Consider the following 19,338-nt stretch of genomic DNA (forward strand, 5'->3'; position numbering starts at 1 on the left):
ATCTTTTATTACAGTCCTTCTTCACTCCACCCCTCAAACTTGCTGAGTTGTCTTCACTCTCCTGGAAAAGACGTGACCCAAAAAATTAAATAGAAATTGTAGTAGTGTACTTTCAGACTACACAGAGTAGTAATAAAACCACTACCACCAGAGCAAATTCTTCAAACTTTATCTAGCTTACAAGGGCCATTTTAAATTTTTACATAATACCAGGACAGTTTAAAAGCTGGCCCCTCAGGTTTTTTTTTTTTAATTTACATGAATGGACAGAACAGTTTTTTTTTTTAAGATTTTATTTTTATTTATGCATACAAGAGCTGGACTATAGGCCAGAGACGTGCGGGAAAGGTGAGATTTACCAGAGACAGAGTGGGGGGCAGAATAGGCGGATTGACTGAAATACACTGCTGAAGGGAGCAGCAAGCAGGACAGGAGAGGTCTGCTGAGCCATGTGGGTCAGCTCCCTGGCTGGGGATGGAGCTTGTGCTGCGGTTGGCTGCTGATAGTTTCATATTGCTGAGACTTAACCCCTTGCGCCACCAGGGAGGCCCCGCTTTCTTTCTTTCTTTTTTTTTTTTAAGATTTATTTATTTATGCAGACAAGAACTGGGATGTAGGCCAGACGTGTGGGAGGGTGAGAGGATTCACCAGAGACAGGGTGGGGAGCAGAACAGGCAGATGTACTGAAATACACCGCTGAGGGGAAGCAGCGGGGGGGAGACAGGAGAGGTCTGTTGCCCCATGTGGGTCAGTTCCCTGGCCAGTGATCAGTCATGCTGCAGTGGCTGGCAATAGCTTGTTAAGACTGTCTTTAACCTCTGGGCCATCAGGGAAGCCGCCCCACCGCACACACCCTCAGCTTTTTTTTTTTTTCCCTAAACTATAATTTTTATAGGTATTTGTGCTGTCTGGTCAGCAGAATGTTTGAGTGCTACATCCGTAGTTGTGAAAGAATCGCGCGCGGATGAAGTTTTAGCGCAAGAGTAATCAAACCAGGGAGCCAGGAGAATGAGACGGTACAGATGGGCGGGATCTAAGCAGGGGTGGGTGGGGGGTGGAGCTATCGCGGGGGCGGGGAGGGGGCGGTGCAGGCTGGCGGAACCCGGTTGATCAAGGTCAGTGTTGCGAAGGGGACTAGTATAAAGAAGGACGCGCGGCTTTTGCAGCCCAGCTGGTTCCGGCTGGGGAAAATGGCGGTGGCTGGGGCGGCGTCCCGGGAGCAGCTGGTGGGCTGGTGTACTCAGCAGTTGCGGAAAACTTTCGGCTTGGATGTCAGCGAGGAGATCATGCAGTGAGACCGGTTTGGGTCGGAGGCGGGAAGGCGGGCCGGGTTGTACACTGGTTGAGCGAACAGGAAAGCGGGGAGGACTAAAAGTTGAAGAGAGTAAAGAAATGATAAAAGGGCTGCTATCCGTCTCTAAGGCGCAGGTTTTTGACGTCCTGCTTTATAGTTTAGCTTGTGTAATAGAGTTTCACGGTCTACTGTCGGCCGGTGGCGCTTTTTTTTCCTCCTTAGGAAAATACCAAATTCTTGGTAATTAGACCTGTAAAACAACTCCAGGAGTCATTTTTTTTATAAATTCTGGAGAGAAGGGGGGAGCCAAATTGTAGAGAAAATCCTTACTATGAACATTTTAGTTTTCCCGGTTTGGATTGTGTCAAATAGGATCTAAAATATAAGTGGGGGCAGCGTGGTATTTGGAAAATAGCTCCTCACTCGGGAGTTCTGGTTCGGTTTTTTGTTGTTATTTACCTGTTTTGGAACCTTGTGCAACTTAATTTCTCTCTTTAGTTTCCTCATCTATTAAATGAATAGTTATCTTTAATATTTTATAATTCTTATGAAATGGAGATGGTGACATGATTTAATCTGCTTTCCTTTAACAAATGTTTGTTGCGCCACTGCTTGACAGGTGCTGGGGCAACAATGATTGGAACAATTAGGTTTCGTTTGGTTGATGAGTGCTGAGGTGGGGAAGTGCAGGAGGTTGTGGGAACACTGAATAAAGGACCCTGATTTGGTTTGAAAACTCGGGAAGTTTACTTCAAGAGATGACTTTCACCTGAACTAAAATATGACTAGATGGGAGTACAGTGTTCAGGCTGAGGGAAACAAAGTCTACAAAAATTTTACTTGATCAAGGACTCTGAAAGTGTATCCTGATTTTATTCCTTGTTCATTGATTCTGAAACCTAAATTGGAAATCTAGGATTACTGTAGGTGAGTTTCAGCGTTTGGGAGAAAACAAACTTATAAAAGAATTAAGAGAGCCTGTTTTAAAAGATTGGGGGAGGGCAAAAGTGGAACAGACTATCAAAACAAACAAACAAACAAACCCAGTCAAAACATATTGCTTGACTTAATTCTTGTTTGAAGGCAAGATCAGATTAAGGAGTTTTCAAACTTTTTTTTTTTTTTTTGAACAGTAGAATGCTATCAAATGAGATGAGACTTTGCAATATGCCAAAGAAATCAGTTGAAAAAAAAAAAAAAGGTTGAGGCTATTTTTGATGAATCTACGATGGAGGTGGAGAAATGCAGTTTTCTCAATCTCAGAATCCAATTGTATTTTGCTTGTTTACCCAGTATCAGAAAAATTCTAATTCTCATAGGCTGTGGTTTAACAGCTCATTTTGCGACCTTATTTTTTCCTCAGCTCAACTTACACTCCTGAAAGAGGAGTGATCTGAAATTTCTTGTACATTTCAAGCACTAGAAAACCATTCCATTTACTGAACTGAAAAACAAAACAAAACGTTGAAGCATGAAGTATGGCTACATACCTACATTCTTCATAAATATGTTAGATGAAAGTGTCCAAAATTTAAAATAAGCACTAAAGCTACATAAAATACACTGTTTGAACAACTTACTATCTTTTCACTGGTTATTGCACATAAGGCTATTTTCCACTGTTGGAAACCCTTTGTTACATTTCCTTAAAATAGATCTGCTTATTCTGATGTAATCTTGACTTGGTTCTTAGGAAATCGACTAACCAATTATATCAATACCTTATTAGATTGTAGTATATATTCGTATTTTTAGCAAAAAAGAAATTTCAGATATTCCAATATAAAGATTAAGTAATTTGTATTGTTCCTATGATAATGACAGCAAATAAGTAGTTACAGGAAGTATTCCTATGTTAAGGATAGCCCTACCGTCCTATTTTCAAAACACTGATTTGCTTCTAGAAATACAAGGTTAGGTAGATGATTAGTTACCTAATTAAATTTATATCCTTTTTTTATATGATAAAAAAACTTGGCTCAAAGTAAGTACTGTAATGGATTAATGAATGACTTTATAGCATAAACTAACTTTATTTCAACAACTTTGTTTCCTGAGGTATGTTCTGTCAATTGAGAGTGCAGAAGAGATTCGAGAATATGTTACTGACCTCCTTCAGGGAAATGAGGGCAAAAAAGGTCAGTTCATAGAAGAACTTATAACCAAATGGCAAAGAAATGATCAAGAGTTGGTTTCTCATGCTTTGCTGCAGTCCTTCAAAAAAGATGGTAAGTTCAGTTAACATAACTAAGTAAAGGTTGAAATGTTATTGATAAATGAACTGGTGTATAGTACTTTTGTCATCCTGTATTTCCTCACAGCTAACTTAAGCAGAAGCCTATGTAAGCTTATTTTTAGTTCAGTTCTCAGTCTAATGAATATTTGTTCTAGTTCAGACTTATAATTTAGAAAATATCACAAATATATCTTTTTGTAGATACAAATATATCTGCTTCAGAACAATTGGAAAAAATTCTACATGGATTAAAGAAATACTTTTCAGGTATATACATACCTGTATGAAGTAAATTTTGATTGATTTTAATATGAATAGCATTTAGGACTATTTAGTGCAAAAGGTGAACACCAAAATAAATTTGTCATTATTATTATATAATCTACAATATTCAGATTTTAATTTACCCTCTTAATTCTAATCTATTCTTTAAAAAAATATTTATTTTATTTATGCATACAAGAACTGAGGTGCAGGTCACAAGTGCAGCGGGGAGAGGTAAGAGGATTCACCAAAGACAGAGCCGGGAGCAGAATAGGCAGATTGACTGAAATATTCTGCTGAAGGGAACAGCTGGTGACACAGGAAGGGTCTGCTTTGCCATGTGCGTCAGCTCCCTGGCTAGGGATCGAACTCATGCTGCAGTGGCTGCTGATAGCTTCATAGTGCTGATACCTAATCCCTTGCACCACTGGGGTGGTCTACCTTCTTAATTCTAGCCAGTAGTCTTCTTTTTGTTTAGCCAGTAGTCTTTATTGAAAATAATGATTTAAATTTCATTTTGAATTGAGAGGAAAATGTAATTTAAAAATCTCTCTTCATATTGTTTTCTAACTATTGCCTTTTTTCATTAGCTATTGATCAGTAAATCTAACTATTAGCAATCTATCTTTGTATATGTTTTTTCCCCCCTTTTCTTTCAAGAAACTTTAGATGGGCAGAGATCAGGAGACCAACTAAAGCGGAGTAGGAGGAAAGGGAGAAACAGACAGGAAGTTCCTGCATTTGCTGAATCTGATACAACCACAGAAGTCAAAACCCCTTTTGATTTGGCCAAGGTGGGTGCTTATATAATGAACCTATTTCTGACCTTATGGAGAAGAGGAAATGACTGATAAGTTTCAAAAAACATTGTGTACAGTTTGGTCTAGAATGGCAGTTTTTCACCAATGCATGAGTTTTATGGAGAGAAAGTGGTAATGATGACACTACCTATATGGTAGTTTTCTTTGGTAGCCTGATTAACTATTTTTAAGGACATCTTTGCTTAGAGATGGGATATATAGATATCTATGTATATCTATATGTACATACATACACACATATATGTGTGATGGAAAATATTTAATGAGGTGTACCAGAGCTTCAGTTTCAACATTTTGTGTGTATTTATACTAAATGAATGCACGGTTCTAGCTATACCACCATCACCACACTACCATTGTCACTGTCATTATTATCATCTTATTTATTTATTATTTTTTTTAAAGATTTATTTATTTATACAAGGACTGGGGTACAGTCAGAGGCGCGGGAGGGTGAGAGAATTCACCAGAGACAGAGTGGGGAGAAGAACAGGCAGATGGACCAAAGACCCCGCTGAGGGGAGCAGTGGGCGAGGCAGGAGAGGTCTGCCATGCCATGTGGGAATCTCTCTGGCCAGCTGGGAATCGAACCCACACTGCACAGGCAGCGGATAGCTTCATAGTGCAGCACTCAACCCACTGCACCACCGGGGAGGCCCACATCTTTTATTTTTTTTAATTTAATGAAGTACCATGTTTTACATCTTTGTTAATATTTCACAGTATAGGATTTATCCTCTCAGGTGTGGTCACTGTTGCTCTCCCACCACTGAAACACCCATAGTTCTCCACCATAGTCCATTGTGCTCTCGTCCAACTCCTTTTCTTCACCCTTCCCCAAACCTGGATGCTTCAGATCTATGGTCAGCTTTCAAGAGTTGGTTTTAATATTTGTCTTTGACTGATCCTTTGTTTGGTTTCTCTATATTCCATATATATAAGTGACACCATCTGATGTTTATCTTTTTCCTTCTGGCTAACTTTGTTAAGCATAATCCCTTCCAGCTCCATCCATGTTACCACAAATGCAGGAGTTTATCTTTTGATTGCTGAATAGGTATGTGTATATATACCACATCTTCGTGATCCACTCATCTCATAGGTTGTTTCCATATCTTAGCTATTGTAAATAATGCTGCAATGAACATAAGAGTGCAGGTTTCCTTTTGAATTAGTATTTTTGTCTTTTAGGAGTGGAATTACTGGGTCATACGGCAGATTCAATTTTAGTCATTTGAGTTGAGGTGATTACTATCATGAATTTGTTATAAATCCTAGTATACTACTTTTTCATGTGTAAGAGTCTACTAAGAATATATGGTATTGTGTGAGTTTTTAAGAATCTAGATAAATGGTGGGGGCCTCCCTGATGGCCTCGGGGTTAAGTCTCAGCACTATCACCTCTATGGCCTGAGTTGGGTCCCCGACCAGGGAGCTAACCCACATATGGCACAGACCTCTCCTGTCCCGCCCACTGCTCCCCTTAGCAATGTATTTCAGTAACTCTGCCTGCTGTGCTCCCCACTCTATCTCTGGTGAATCCTCTCACCCCCTGCATCTCTGGCCTACACCCCTGCTCTTCTGTGCAAAAATAAATAAAATTAAAAAATCTTTTTTAAAAATGTAGATAAATGATATACTGTCATTTTGCAAACCTTTTTTATACCAGCTTTGAGAATTGTCCACTGATTTTATTACTTCTCTGAACTCCTATATAATATTCCACTGATTTAATTTTTCCATTTATTCTCCATAAGTTTATGTTTTTGTGGTTTATAATGGTTTGCTATTATGAATAGTACTGTAATGAGCTTTTTTGTACAAATTTCCTTTGTGTATATTTGAGAGTTTCTTTTTACCTATTATTTAAATTGATTTGTCATAGCATAGGATTTGTTAATTTTTCTTTCATTGGCACTCCCAAATTAACCTTTAAAGTACTTGTTCCAGTTTTATTTTCCTACCATCAGTGTAAGAGATTTTTCTTTTTCTTTGCCAATACTAGTATTGTCAGACTTTTAAAGTTTTGCCCATTTTAAATATAAGAAATGTTATCTCACTGAACTTTGCATATCCATGAATTCTGAATAGTTGCTGAGTATCATTTTGGAGGATCTGTTGATTTTGCCTTTTTCATATATTTTGAATTACCTATTCATGTCCTTGACCTGATTTTCTACTGGGTTGATGGTCTTTTCAAATTAATTTATAAAAATTCTTATATATGACTATATATGTTAATCCTTTGTTATATGTAGAAATATATACTAGTCTGTGTTTTGTCTTCTGTGTCTTCTTTTTTTTTTTCCTACATGTTTATTTATTTATTTATTTATTTTATTTGTTTGTTTGTTTTGTTTATACATGCACTGGGTACAGTCAGAAGCGCGGGAGGGTGAGAGAATTCACCAGAGCCAGAGCGGGGAGCAGAGCAGGCAGAAGGACCGAAGTACACTGCTGAGGGGAGCAGCGGGCGGCAGGAGAGGTCTGCGCGCCATGTGGGACCCTCCTCCGGTGGCTGGGGAGCAGCCGGGGATCGAACCGGCACTGCAGAGGCTGCGGGCAGCTTTGCAACCCAGCGCTCAACCACTGTGCCACCGGGGAGGCCCCTGTGTCATCTTTTGACCCACAGAAATTTTTAATCTTGTTGTGGTCAACTATGTTGCTGTATTTTTTTGTTTTTCATACTTAAAGCCTTTGCGACATTTTTCCCACTCCAAAATGTAAAAGATAGGCTCCTAAATTTTCTTGTTATAATTCAGAAGTTTTTATATGTAGGTTTGTAATTATCTGAACATAATTTTGAGTATTTTAAAAAATTACTCTTATCTGTAAAATACTTGTTTTTTAAGTAAAAGATATATTTTATATGTATATGAATGTATATTTTTTTAAGTGCTGATTCCAAGCATAATCTTAATAAAGTGAAAGAATGGAAGTATATAGAAAATAGCTAGTCTAGTCAGAGTGATAAAATAATGGGTGAAATTATTAAAGCCTTATATCGTAATTTTTTAAATTATTAATTTTTTTTGCTCTCAGCATTTATATTTTAGTGGTTTGGATGAAAATTACAAAAGACAATCAGACTTTCTTTTTAAAGTAATTACACACTGCGAAAATTGCCATGAAATAAATAGAACAGGGACCTCCCTGATGGCGCGAGGAGTAAAGTCTCAGCACTGTGAAGCTATCTGCAGCCACTGCAGCATGAATTCAGTCCCTGGTCAGGGAGCTATCCACATGGCACAGCAGACCTCTCCTGTCTCACCTACTGCTCCCCTCAGCAGTGTATTTCAGTCAGTCTGCCTATTCTGCTCCCCACTCTGTCTCTGGTGAATCCTCTCACCATCCCCCATCTCCGCACCTCTGGCCTACACCCCTGTTTTACACAAAAATAAATAAATTAAAAATCTTTTAAAAAAGAAAAAAAAGAAAGTGGGACCTTTAGGAAGTTCTTAGGTTATGCAGGTGGAACCGTCATGAATGGTGTTAGGGCTTTTATGAAAGAGGTCCCATAGAGTTCCCTGCTCCTTCTGCCCTGTGAGGATACAGTGAGGAGTTCTGTGACCTATGACCTCACCAACCATGCCGACACCCTGATCTGGACTTTGCACTTCTAACCTCCAGAATTATAAGAAATAAAATTCTGGTGTTTATAAGCTACCCAATCTGTGATTTTTTGTTATGGCAACCTGAGTGGATTAAGACAGGTTGGAAAATATGATTCTGCTTAAAACCTTTTTATTTTATTTATTTTATTTTTTTTCCTTTTTTTAAAACTTTTTTTTTTTTAAGATTTATTTTATTTATTTATTTATTTATTTATATATACAAGCACTGGGTACAGTCAGAAGCGCGGGAGGGTGAGAGAATTCCCCAGAGCCAGAGCAGGGAGCAGAGCAGGCAGAAGGACCGAAGAACACTGCTGAGGGGAGCAGCGGGCGGCAGGAGAGGTCTGCGCGCCATGTGGGACCCTCCTCAGGTGGCCAGGGAGCAGCCAGGGATCGAACCGGCGCTGCAGAGGCTGCGGGCAGCTTCGCAACCCAGCGCTCAACCTCTGCGCCACTGGGGAGGCCCAAAACCTTTTTATTTTATAACATAAACACAGATGTGTTTATAACATAAACAGATAATTTTTCACATTACTAGTCGTTATGTACAGGGCAGGGAGAGGGACACCCCAGACCCCGTAAACCTGCCTGCTCTAAATGGGTTCTGCCATCTGCTGCATCAACACAAAACATATGAGACTTAATGTAAAGGAACTTTAATACAATTAGTAAACAATACAGAAAAGGCAAAGAATATAGTTTCTAAATCGAGCACCCAAAGTTACCCGACCCCTCGTGGGTAAAAGTCCACCCAAGCAGGATTGGCCCAGAACAAGGCCCCAAAGCCTGCCAAAGGTCTAAAGCATCTTCCAGTGGGAACCCACAGAAAAAGATCAGAAACGATCAGACAAGTCTGGGAGGAAAAGAGCAAAATCAAAATCAAGACCAAAACTGCCATTGTCACCTCCCTGTGGGTCTCACTCACATCTATATCAACCAGTCCACAACCAAAAGGCAAGGGCAGTTTCTTCACGTGTCTTTCCACTCCATGTGCCTCCTCCAGGTCTCCTTCTGGCTCTCCTTCTGGCTCTCCATCTGGCTTCCTTCCTTCCTCAGTCTCCTCTGCAGCTTCTTCTCTCCTGCTCAGCTCCACCCTCCTTTCGGATGGGGCAGGAAACCTGGAACCTCCCCCTTTCCTGGGGACCACCCTGTTAGACTAGTGTCCCAATATGTCCCAAAATGACAACCCCCACCAAGGGGAAACACCTTTTTGACTTTCTTTCTTTTTTTTTTTTTTTTAAGATTGATTGATTTATGCATACAAGACTGGGGTACAGGCCAGAGGTGTTGGGGGTGAGAGAATTCACCAGAGACAGAGTGGGGAACAGAACAGGAGGATCACTAAAATACACTGCTGAGGGGAGCAGTGGGTGAGTCAGGAGAGGTCTGCTGCGCCACGTGGGTCACCTCCCTGGCCACGGGGCAAACTCGTGCTGCAGTGACTACGGGTAACTTCACAGTGCTGCGTCTTAACAAGCCCTTGCGCCACCAGGGAGGCTCGCCTTTTTTGACTTTGAATGCTATAGATTAGTTTTGCTTGCTTATGAACTTTGTATAAATTAAGCTAAATATTATGTACTCTTTTCATTTAACGCTGCGTATGAGAATTATCCATATTGTTTTATATTGTAATACTTTTTCACTTTCACAGCTACTTAGAATTCTATTAAGTGAATATGTCATTCTACTGTTGAACATCTGGCTAGTTTTTAGTTCCACTGATGCAGTAAACATTCTACATGTCTTTTTGTTTGTTTGTTTGTTTAAAGATTTATATATTCATGCATACAAGAACTGGGGTACAGGCCAGATGTGCAGGAGGGTGGGAGGATTCACCAGAGACAGAGTGGGGAACAGAACAGGCAGACTGACTGAAATACACTGCCGAGGGGGGCAGCGGGCTGGACAGGAGAGGTCTGCCACGCCATGTGGGATTCTTGCCAGCCAGCATCTAACCTGTGCTACAGAGGCTGTGGACAGCTTCACAGCGCTGCGCTCAACTGCCTGTGCCACCAGGGGAGGCCCTCTACATGTCTTTTGATTAATGTATTTTGCATTTTTGTTGACTATATATATCCAAGTGTTGAGTTCCTGGGTCATGGATATACACATATTCAACTTTAGTAGATAACAGTTTATGCTGCCTCCTATAGTGTACAAGAACTCTTTTTTTAAAAATTTATTTATTTATGCATATAAGAGCTAGGGTACAGGCCAGAGATGCTGGGGGTGGGGTGACATGATTCACCAGAGAAACAGTAAGAAACAGAACAGGCAGACTGAAATAACACTGCTGAGAGGAGCAGGGGGCGAGGCAGGAGAGGTCTGCTTCCCCATGTAGGTTTCTCTCTGGCAGGCTGGGGATTGAACTGCTGCAGAGGCTGTGGATTGCTTCATAGTGCGGTGCTTTACCCCTTGCGCCACCAGGGAGGCCCAAGAACTCCTAATCGTACTTTTATCCTTGCCAGCACTCCATATTTTCTGTCTTTTTCAGTTTAGCCATTATGGTTGGTATGTAGTGCATGATGATTTTATTTTACGTTATCTTGATTACTAAAGCACCTTTTCAAGTGTCTTGACCATTTGGGCTTTTTCTTTTATGAAGTTCTTGTTTAGGTCTTTTACCCATTTTTTTTTTTCTATCATGTTATTTGTCTTCTCTCTATTAAATCAGTTTGTATTTTTTTTTCTTGTTTTATTTTTCATATTTTCAAATCTTATCATTTTTGAGTTATTTTTTTCTTATGATCTCCAATTTAGCTCTGATTAAATATATCATAGAAACAGATTTTCCTACTACATTTACCCCCCTCCAACTGTAATAGACGATGAAAGCTACTAGCAAAAAAAGCAAGGTAAGGGCCTCCCCTGGTGGCCCAGCGGTTGAGCGCTGGGCTGCGAGGCTGCTGCAGCCTCTGCAACCTCTGCAACCTCTGCAGCCCCGGTTCGATCCCCGGCCGCTGGCAAGGATCCTGCATGGCTCGCAGACCTCTCCTGCCGCCTGCTGCTCCCCTCAGCAGTGTACTTTGGTCCTTCTGCCTGTTCTGTTCCCTACTCTGGCTCTGGTGAATTCTCTCACCCTCCCGCACTTCTGACTGTACCCAGTGCTTGTATAAATAAATAAATAAATAAATAAATAAATCTTAAAAAAAAGAAGAAAAAAAAAAGGCAAGGTAATAACCTAGTTTCTCCAGAGCATTACCATTCCTCAGACCCTTGATTATAACTAATTTATTTTTCTTCCACTCCTCCCTTCTTTCAAGGTTCCTAAGCAGTATATAAGCTGTTATTGAACAGAAATAAAGTTTTCTCCCTCTTGAATATTTTCACTGTCATTAATTACTTGATGTTATTTCATTTTTCTTTGTACAATTAGGCTCAAGAGAACAACTACTCTTTAAAGAAGAAGACGAAGTTTGTCAGTTTATATACAAAAGAGGGACAGGACAGACTTGCAGTCCTAATCCCTGGCCGCCACCCATGTGATTGCCTGGGCCAGAAGCACAAGCTGATCAATAACTGTCTGATCTGTGGACGTATTGTCTGTGAACAAGAGGGTTCTGGCCCCTGCCTATTCTGTGGTTCGCTGGTAAATATTTCTCTTCTATTTTGTTACGCCATTCACATTCCTAGCATTTTTCTTTTCTTTCTTTAAAAATATTTATTTATTTATACAAGCACTGGGGTACAGGCCAGAGGAGCAGGAGTGTGAGAGAATTCACCAGAGACAGAGCAGGGAGCAGAACAGGCAGAAGTACTGAAATACACTGCTGAGGGGAGCAGCGGGCTGGACAGGAGAGGTCTGCTGTGCCATGTGGGAATCTCCCTGGCCGGTCAGGAATCGAACTGACGCTGCAGAGGCTGTGGACAGCTTCATAGCGCTGCGCTCAACCCACTGTGCCACCGGGGAGGCCCCATTTTTCTTTTTTTAATAAATTTCTTTTCTAAGATATTCAGTAAACTATAGTAGCAGGAATTTGATTAGTCAAAAACTCAAGGCTTTATCCTAATACTAAGGCCTGTCATTGAGAAGAGTTTTGAAAACTTACATTTTTGAGGGATTTAAGACTTTTTTTTTAAGGTTTATATATTTATACAAGAACTGGGGTAAAGCCAGATGCGCTGAAGGGTGAGAGGATTCACTGGAGACAGAGCGGGGAATAGAACAGGCAGACTGAATGAAATACACTGCTGAGGGGAGCAGTGGGCAAGGCAGGAGAGGTCTGCCACGCCATGTGGGATTCTTGATGGCTGGCCAGGATCGAACCTGCTCTGCAGAGGCTGCTGACAGCCCCACAGCGTGGTGCTCAACCACCTGCGCCACCAGGGAGGCTCCCTCTAAGACTTTTTTTTTTAAGATTTATTTATACATATAAGAGTTGGGGTGTAGGCCAGTGGTGCAGGGGAGAGGGGATGGTGAAAGGATTCAACAGAGACTGAGTGGGGAGCAGAACAGGCGGATCTACTGAAATACACTACTGAGAGGAGCAGCAGGCCAGACAGAAGAGGTCTGCTGCACCATGTGGGTTAGCTCCCTGGCTGGGGATCTAAGTCATGCTGCAGTGACTACAGATAGCTTCATAGTGCTAAGACTTAATCTCTTTTGCCACCAGGCAGGCCCGAAGGATCTAAGTCTTATATTAGATTAAGTTCAAGAAAATTTAAGGGCCAGAAATATCAAAATTTGTCCAAGTCGTCAGATGTGACTCATGCCGCTAGGGAAACAGCCACTGTGACATAATCTTAGGTCATTATAGCTTCTGTTTTCAGGATACCTCCTTTGTCTGAGAGAATGACCTCAAGAGTACTGTGGTAATGACTAGATTACAAACATTCTAATGAGTTGTCTAGAAAGTTTATTGTGCCAGTGGAGCTGGCTGGCAGAAGCAGTGGCATTTGGTGTTGAGTTGGTAAAAGCACCCATTTTATGTTTTTTTGCTTTTCTTGTCTGTAAATCTTTAATTTTTCAATATGCTCATAGAATAAACTGATCGTATATAACCTGAAAAATGTAGTGCCTACTATTAAAAATGTTAATAAAATGTTGGTGAATCTTTTTCCTTGGGGGACTTTCTCTAGAGAAACATTCACAGTTGCTGGGAGGAAGTTTCTATGCCACTGAGGCAAAGCCTAGGAAGTATTATGTTTTCCGTTTCCTTGAATTGTTCAGTTCAATAAACAGTAATATAAAGCAGATTGACCTTGACATCTTATAGTTTTATAGCCTCAGTATGAAATTGTTTTTAAGTAATCTTTTCTTAGCTCCCCTTTTTATAATTGCAGTGATTTTATTGTAAGCAAACAGTATTTCTTTGTTTAATATATTAATTTTTAAGTAGATAATATGCAAAGGCAAAGAAAATATAAAAACTAGACTGGTTCTCACTGGTGGCAACATAATTTGCTTTTTCTGTTTTTTTTTTTTTTCTTATAAGACATCTGCATACATTTTCTCCTGTAAGAATTAGATTTCATGGTTAAAAATGTAAGACTTAAAAAAAAAGTGTTGGGCCTCCCTGGTGGCACAAGGGTTAAATGTCAGTACTGTGAAGCTATCAGCAACCACTACAGCACGAGTTTGATCCCTGGCCAGGGAACTAACCTACATGCTGCAGCCGACCTTTCCTGTCTGGCCTGCTGCTCCCCTCAGTAGTGTATTTCAGTAGATCCACCTGTTCTGCTCCCTACTCTGTTGCTGGTGAATCCTCTCACCACCCCCCATCTCTGGCCTGCACCCCAGCTCTTGTATGCATAAATAAATAAAATAAATCTTGTGACGAAAAGGTCTCAATGGTGGGCCATTTTTTGTCCTTTAGGGCCAATTTTTGTCCTTTGAAACTAGGTTAGGTATTTTTTCAAACTATGAAGTCATTCAGGTATACTTGCAGTGAGATCAGTTTTGTCTATGGTTTATAAAAGAAGAGAGAAATGGAAAGAGATTGGGACAAAATTCATCAGGATATATATTTTTTGGCATGTTTGGGGAAAAAAACAGTGTCATTGCTATATCTAATATGTAATTTGGGGATATATCAAGCAAACAATATATTTAAGTATTGGATTATTACTTTATAGGTATGTACTCGTGAGGAACAGGATATTTTACAGCGTGACTCAAACAAGAGCCAGAAACTGCTGAAGAAGCTCATGTCAGGTGAGCAACAATCCCAGATTGGATCTCTATGATGATGGATACATTTTGTTGTCTTCGTGATTTTTTTTCTTTCCTATACTCTGATGTGCAGGTTATTCACTCATTTATTCTATAAGTACTTTTTTTAGAAGTTATTATTAAAATCACATAATACTGAGCAAAAAATTAATAATAGTATTGGCTTATAGCCCAAATATTAATATATGAGACCATACTCTCATAAATAAACTGGATCAGTCAGTAAATAGAGAAGAAGGAACAGTTCTTTCTTACAGAATTCCATTTAATGAAGTAAAAGAATGAGGGGAGTAGAAATCACCATTAGAACACCACAGTAGTAGTAGTTGCCACAGGCAAGATTCCCCAATGAATGCAAAACAGTGGGTGAAAATTTAAGAACATGATATTTGCAAGGTCATGAAAGACAAGAAAAGACTGAAGAATTATGATTAGGGAAAACTGGAGAGACATGACAATGTACTGCAATGTAGGCTCCTGAACTAGATTCCAGAATAGAAAAATAATGGAAAAGATCTCAAAATCGGAGTGAAGTATGTAATTTCGTTAATGGTATCGTACTAATGTTAATTTCTTAGTTTTGAAAATTGTACTATGATTATGTAAGATAAGATATTAATAGGGAAGCAGAATAAAAGTTACACAGAAACTGTACAATTTTTTCAACTCTTTAAGTCGGTTATAGTTGAAAAACACATGATTGGGCCTCCCTGGTGGTGCTGCGGTTGAGCGCTGGGCTGCGAAGCTGCCTGCAATCTCTGCAGCACTGGTTCAATACCTGGCTGCCAGCGAGGGTCCCAGACCCTCTCCTGCAGAGGGCGTGCAGACCTCTCCTGCCGCGCCCACTGCTCCCCTCAGCAGTGTACTTTGGTTCTTCTGCCTGTTCTGCTCCCCACTCTGGCTCTGGTGAATTCTCTCACCTTCCCGCACTTCTGACTGTACCCAGTGCTTGTATAAACAAATAAATAAATCTTTAAAAAAGAACACATGATAAATATAGTTAGGACATTATTTAAAGGAAAAAAACAATGTACTCATTACTTTCCACTTATAAAAATATTTTATTTCCACTTTAGTTCAGTTTTCGGGTATATCGATTGGTATTATAAAGTAGCAACATAATGTATATAGAATTTTTCTTTTCATTTTTTTCACTTAATACCTTATGATTAGTGTTTATATCTTCATATATATATATATATTTTTAAAGATGTATTTATGCATACAAGAACTGGGGTACAGGCCAGAGGTGTGGGGGGTGAGAGGATTCATCAGAGACAGAGTGGGGAACAGAACAGGCAGGCAGACTGAAATACACTGCTGAGGGGAGCAGCGGGCAAGTCAGGAGAGATCTGCCATGCCACGTGGGTTTCTCCCTGGCCGGGGATTGAACTTGTGTTTCAGTGGCTGCAGATAGTTTCACAGGTTGTGTCGTAACCCCTTGTACCACCATGGAGGCCCATATATTTATTGTTTTTGATGACTAAAAATAGTCTAACTTGATTTATTGTAATTTGATTGCCTGTTTCTCAGTTACTGAATATTTTGACTCTTTCAAGTTATAAATAACACTACAAGTGATCACCTTTGTTAATTTATCTATTTATTTCCTTGGAATAAATTCTGAAGTCACTATTGAGTTTTGACATTTCAAATTTTTTTAATTTTTGTGGTTTAAATTTATTATTGAGATTAAACATGTTTCCATATTTTTTCAACTATGATTTCTTTCAGATCATTATGAGAAAAGGTAGTTCTAAATACTTTTCTTATATTTGGAACACAAGAATCTCTTTTTCTTAAAACAATTCGATGGAACCTAGAACAGGCCTGAGATTTTAGACAGGTCAGCTTTCATTATAGCCTAGTTGTTTTCCTAACACATTTTAAATCTTGACTTTATCATAATTTCTGGCTCAGAAATTTCCTGAGATACAGAGATTTATGATATGCTGTCACAAAGAAGATAGTACATGGTCCAAGGAATGAATGTGGGCTTTAGAGTTAGACAGACCTAAGTTTCTACTTTCTAATTTCTGAGTGTTATCAGTAAATTTGTTAACATCTGTGAACTTCAGTTTATTTGTAAAACAAAGATAACACAAGCTACCTTACAGTGTTTTTGTGAGATTTTATTTTTTAATTAAGAATTTTAGGGCCTTTCTGGTGGCACAGGCAGTTGAGCACCACACTGTGAAGCTGTCTGCAGCCTCTGCAGCATGGGTTTGATCCTGGCCGGCTGGCGAGAATCCCACATGGCATGGCAGACCTCTCCTGTCTCACCCGCTGCTCCCCTCAGCAGTGTATTTCATCAGTCTGCCTGTTCTGTTCCCTGCTCTCTCTCTGGTGAATTCCCTCACCTTCCTGCACATCGGCCTGTACCCCAGTTCTTGTATAAATAAATAAATCTTAAAAAAAAAAGTGTGTGTGTGTGTGTAAGAACTGTGTTGGAGGCCAGAGGTGCAGTAGTGAGAGGATTCATCAGAGACACAGTAGGGAGCAAAGCAGGCAGATTTACTGCAATACACTGCAAAGGGGAGCAGTGGGCGAAATATGAGAGGTCTGCTGTGCCATTTGTGGGTTAGCTCCCTTGGCAGGGATTGAACTCAGTCCCTCACGGTGATAGTGTTGAGACTTAACCCCTAGGCCACCATGGAGGTCCACTATTGTGAGATATTTACTATGCTTTTAAAATATATTAAGTGGGCCTTCCTGGTGGCACAGAGTTTAAGGTCTCAGCACTATCAAACTATTGCCAGCCACTATGGTATGAGTTCCATCCCTGGCCAGGGAGTTAACCCACATGGCGTAGCAGACATGTCCTGTCTCACCAGCTGCTCCCCTCAGTGTATTTCAGTAATCTGCCTGTTCTGCTCCCCACTCTGTCTCTGATGAATCCTCTCACCTCCTGCACCTCTTGCCTACACCCCAGTTCTTGTATGCATAAAAATATAAAAATAAATCTTTAAAAAATAAAAACAAAATATATTATGTGTGATAGCATCTAATGGGTTCTCATTATTAATTTGTCACTTTTTCTGCATTTCTTTTTTCTTCTATTATTTGGTTTTCAGTTTTGTTATGTAAAAGTATGTTTAGTGGTGTTATTCAGCGCTACTCAGAAAAGTTTCTCATTTAGAAGGCATTTTTATTTTGTGTTGTTAAATATGTGTTTGATATTCTTAGTGATTCATCTTTCCATAAGGAAAGAAATGGGTCCTAACATTTACTAAGAACCTATTAATATGCCAACCACTGCTTGATGCTTTACAATTAAAACTTGATCTGCAGGTTGGTTGTTTTCCATTGAAATAAATGATCTGGACCTCCAGGAACAAAGCTAGGTCTAATATTTTGTTCTTTGTGGCACAGTGATATAACTAATTTGCATTATAGAATGACACTCTTTGATTTCCTTATTGAATTTCAGGGACAGAGAATTCTGGAAAGGTTGATATCCCTACCAAGGACCTGCTTCCTCATCAAGAATTGCGAATTAAGTCTGGTTTGGAGAAGGCTATCCAGCATAAAGACAAACTGTTAGAGTTTGATAGAACTAGGTATGCTATGTTTATTTATTTAATTTTTAATTTTTTTTTTACTTTTTCCATCATTGTTCTTTTTATATATATATATTTTTTATTTTAACAGTTATCATTTTTTACATTTTTAGACAATATTTGCTTCCCCCCACCCCCTCTGATTGAGTCCTCATAGAATTTCCTTCCCCAAGGCACTCATGCACCATCACCTCAGTCCCCTGTACTCCTCCCTCCCTCCCTCTGATCCCTCATTTTTAAACGATATTTGCTTCCCCCCACCCCCTCAGGTGTAGTCCCCATAGAGTTTTCTTCACCAATGCACCCATGCACCATCACCTCAGTCCCCTGTGCTCCTCCCTCCCTCCCTCTGATCCCTTTCCTGTCTCCTCCCCTGCAGTATTTCCCTAATTTATAATTGTCTGTTTTCACTTTGTTGTGTTTTGTACTGTTACTATTTTTTCACACTGATGTCTTATTTGGTTCCCCTATATTCCTGCTATAAGTGAAACCATCCGATATTTTCTTTTTCCTTCTGGCTTATTTCACTGAGCATAATTTCTTCTAGTTCCATCCACATTTCTGCAAATGGCATGAGTTTATCTTTTTTGATTGCTGAATAATATTCCATTGTGTATATGTACCACATCTTTTTTTTATTTCCTTCCTTCTTTATTTTTTTAAATAAATTTTATTTTTATATTCCCCATACAATTGCAATCCCCTTATTTTGACCCCAATCCCTCCCCTCCCCGCCCCCCACCCCCCAAAAAGTGTCTCTGGTTCATAGTTTTTTGTTGATTTTGATTTTTACTTTCTTATAGTTATTCATTTTCCTGGTCTCTTATTTAAGTTTTCTAGATTCCTGCTATGAGTGAGACCATCCGGTATTTTTCTTTTTCTTTCTGGTTTATTTCGCTGAGCATGATCCCTTCCAGCACCATCCATCTTGATGCAAATTGCATGTGTTTATCTTTTTTGAATGCTGAGTAATATTCCATGGTGTATATGTACCACATCTTCTTGATCCAGTCATCTATTTTTGGGCATTTGGGTTGTTTCCAAAGCTTAGCTATTATAAACAGTGCTGCTATAAACATAGGGGTGCAGGTGCTCTTTGGAATTGATGTTTCTGTGTCCTTTGGGTAAATACCTAGGAGTGGAATTGCTGGATCATATGGCAGCTCTATGTTTAGTAGGTCAAGAAATCTCCACACAGCTCTCCATAGTGTATACCACATCTTCTTGATCCAGTTTTATTTTTGGGCATTTGGGTTGTTTCCAGGTTGTACCTATTATAAATAGTGCTGCAATAAACATAGGGGTGCAGGTGTTCCTTTGAATCAATGTTTTTGTGTCCTTTAGGTAGATCCCTAATAGTGGAATTGCCAGGTCATA

At 39.7% G+C, this 19,338-nt stretch overlaps 1 protein-coding gene across 3 annotated transcripts in view; it reads left to right on the forward strand.

The window, feature by feature from the left end:
* The window catches only part of TRIP4 (thyroid hormone receptor interactor 4), a 78,786-nt gene that overhangs the window by 18,509 nt on the left and 40,939 nt on the right, over positions 1-19,338 (forward strand). For 2 of the 3 annotated variants that reach the window (XM_054688042.1, XM_054688043.1), the window contains exons 4-8: positions 3,353-3,522; positions 4,455-4,588; positions 11,606-11,818; positions 14,305-14,383; positions 17,832-17,961. In XM_054688042.1, coding sequence (XP_054544017.1) covers positions 3,353-3,522; positions 4,455-4,588; positions 11,606-11,818; positions 14,305-14,383; positions 17,832-17,961 — 726 coding nt within the window. Of the gene's footprint in view, positions 1-1,143; positions 1,292-3,352; positions 3,523-4,454; positions 4,589-11,605; positions 11,819-14,304; positions 14,384-17,831; positions 17,962-19,338 lie in introns of those variants that run through there. The other variant, XM_037502696.2, reaches the window with a different exon arrangement.

Source organism: Talpa occidentalis, unplaced genomic scaffold, assembly GCF_014898055.3.
Source record: "Talpa occidentalis isolate TD23 unplaced genomic scaffold, MPIMG_talOcc4v2.1 talOcc4.11, whole genome shotgun sequence".
In the NCBI taxonomy this organism is placed as follows: domain Eukaryota; kingdom Metazoa; phylum Chordata; class Mammalia; order Eulipotyphla; family Talpidae; genus Talpa; species Talpa occidentalis.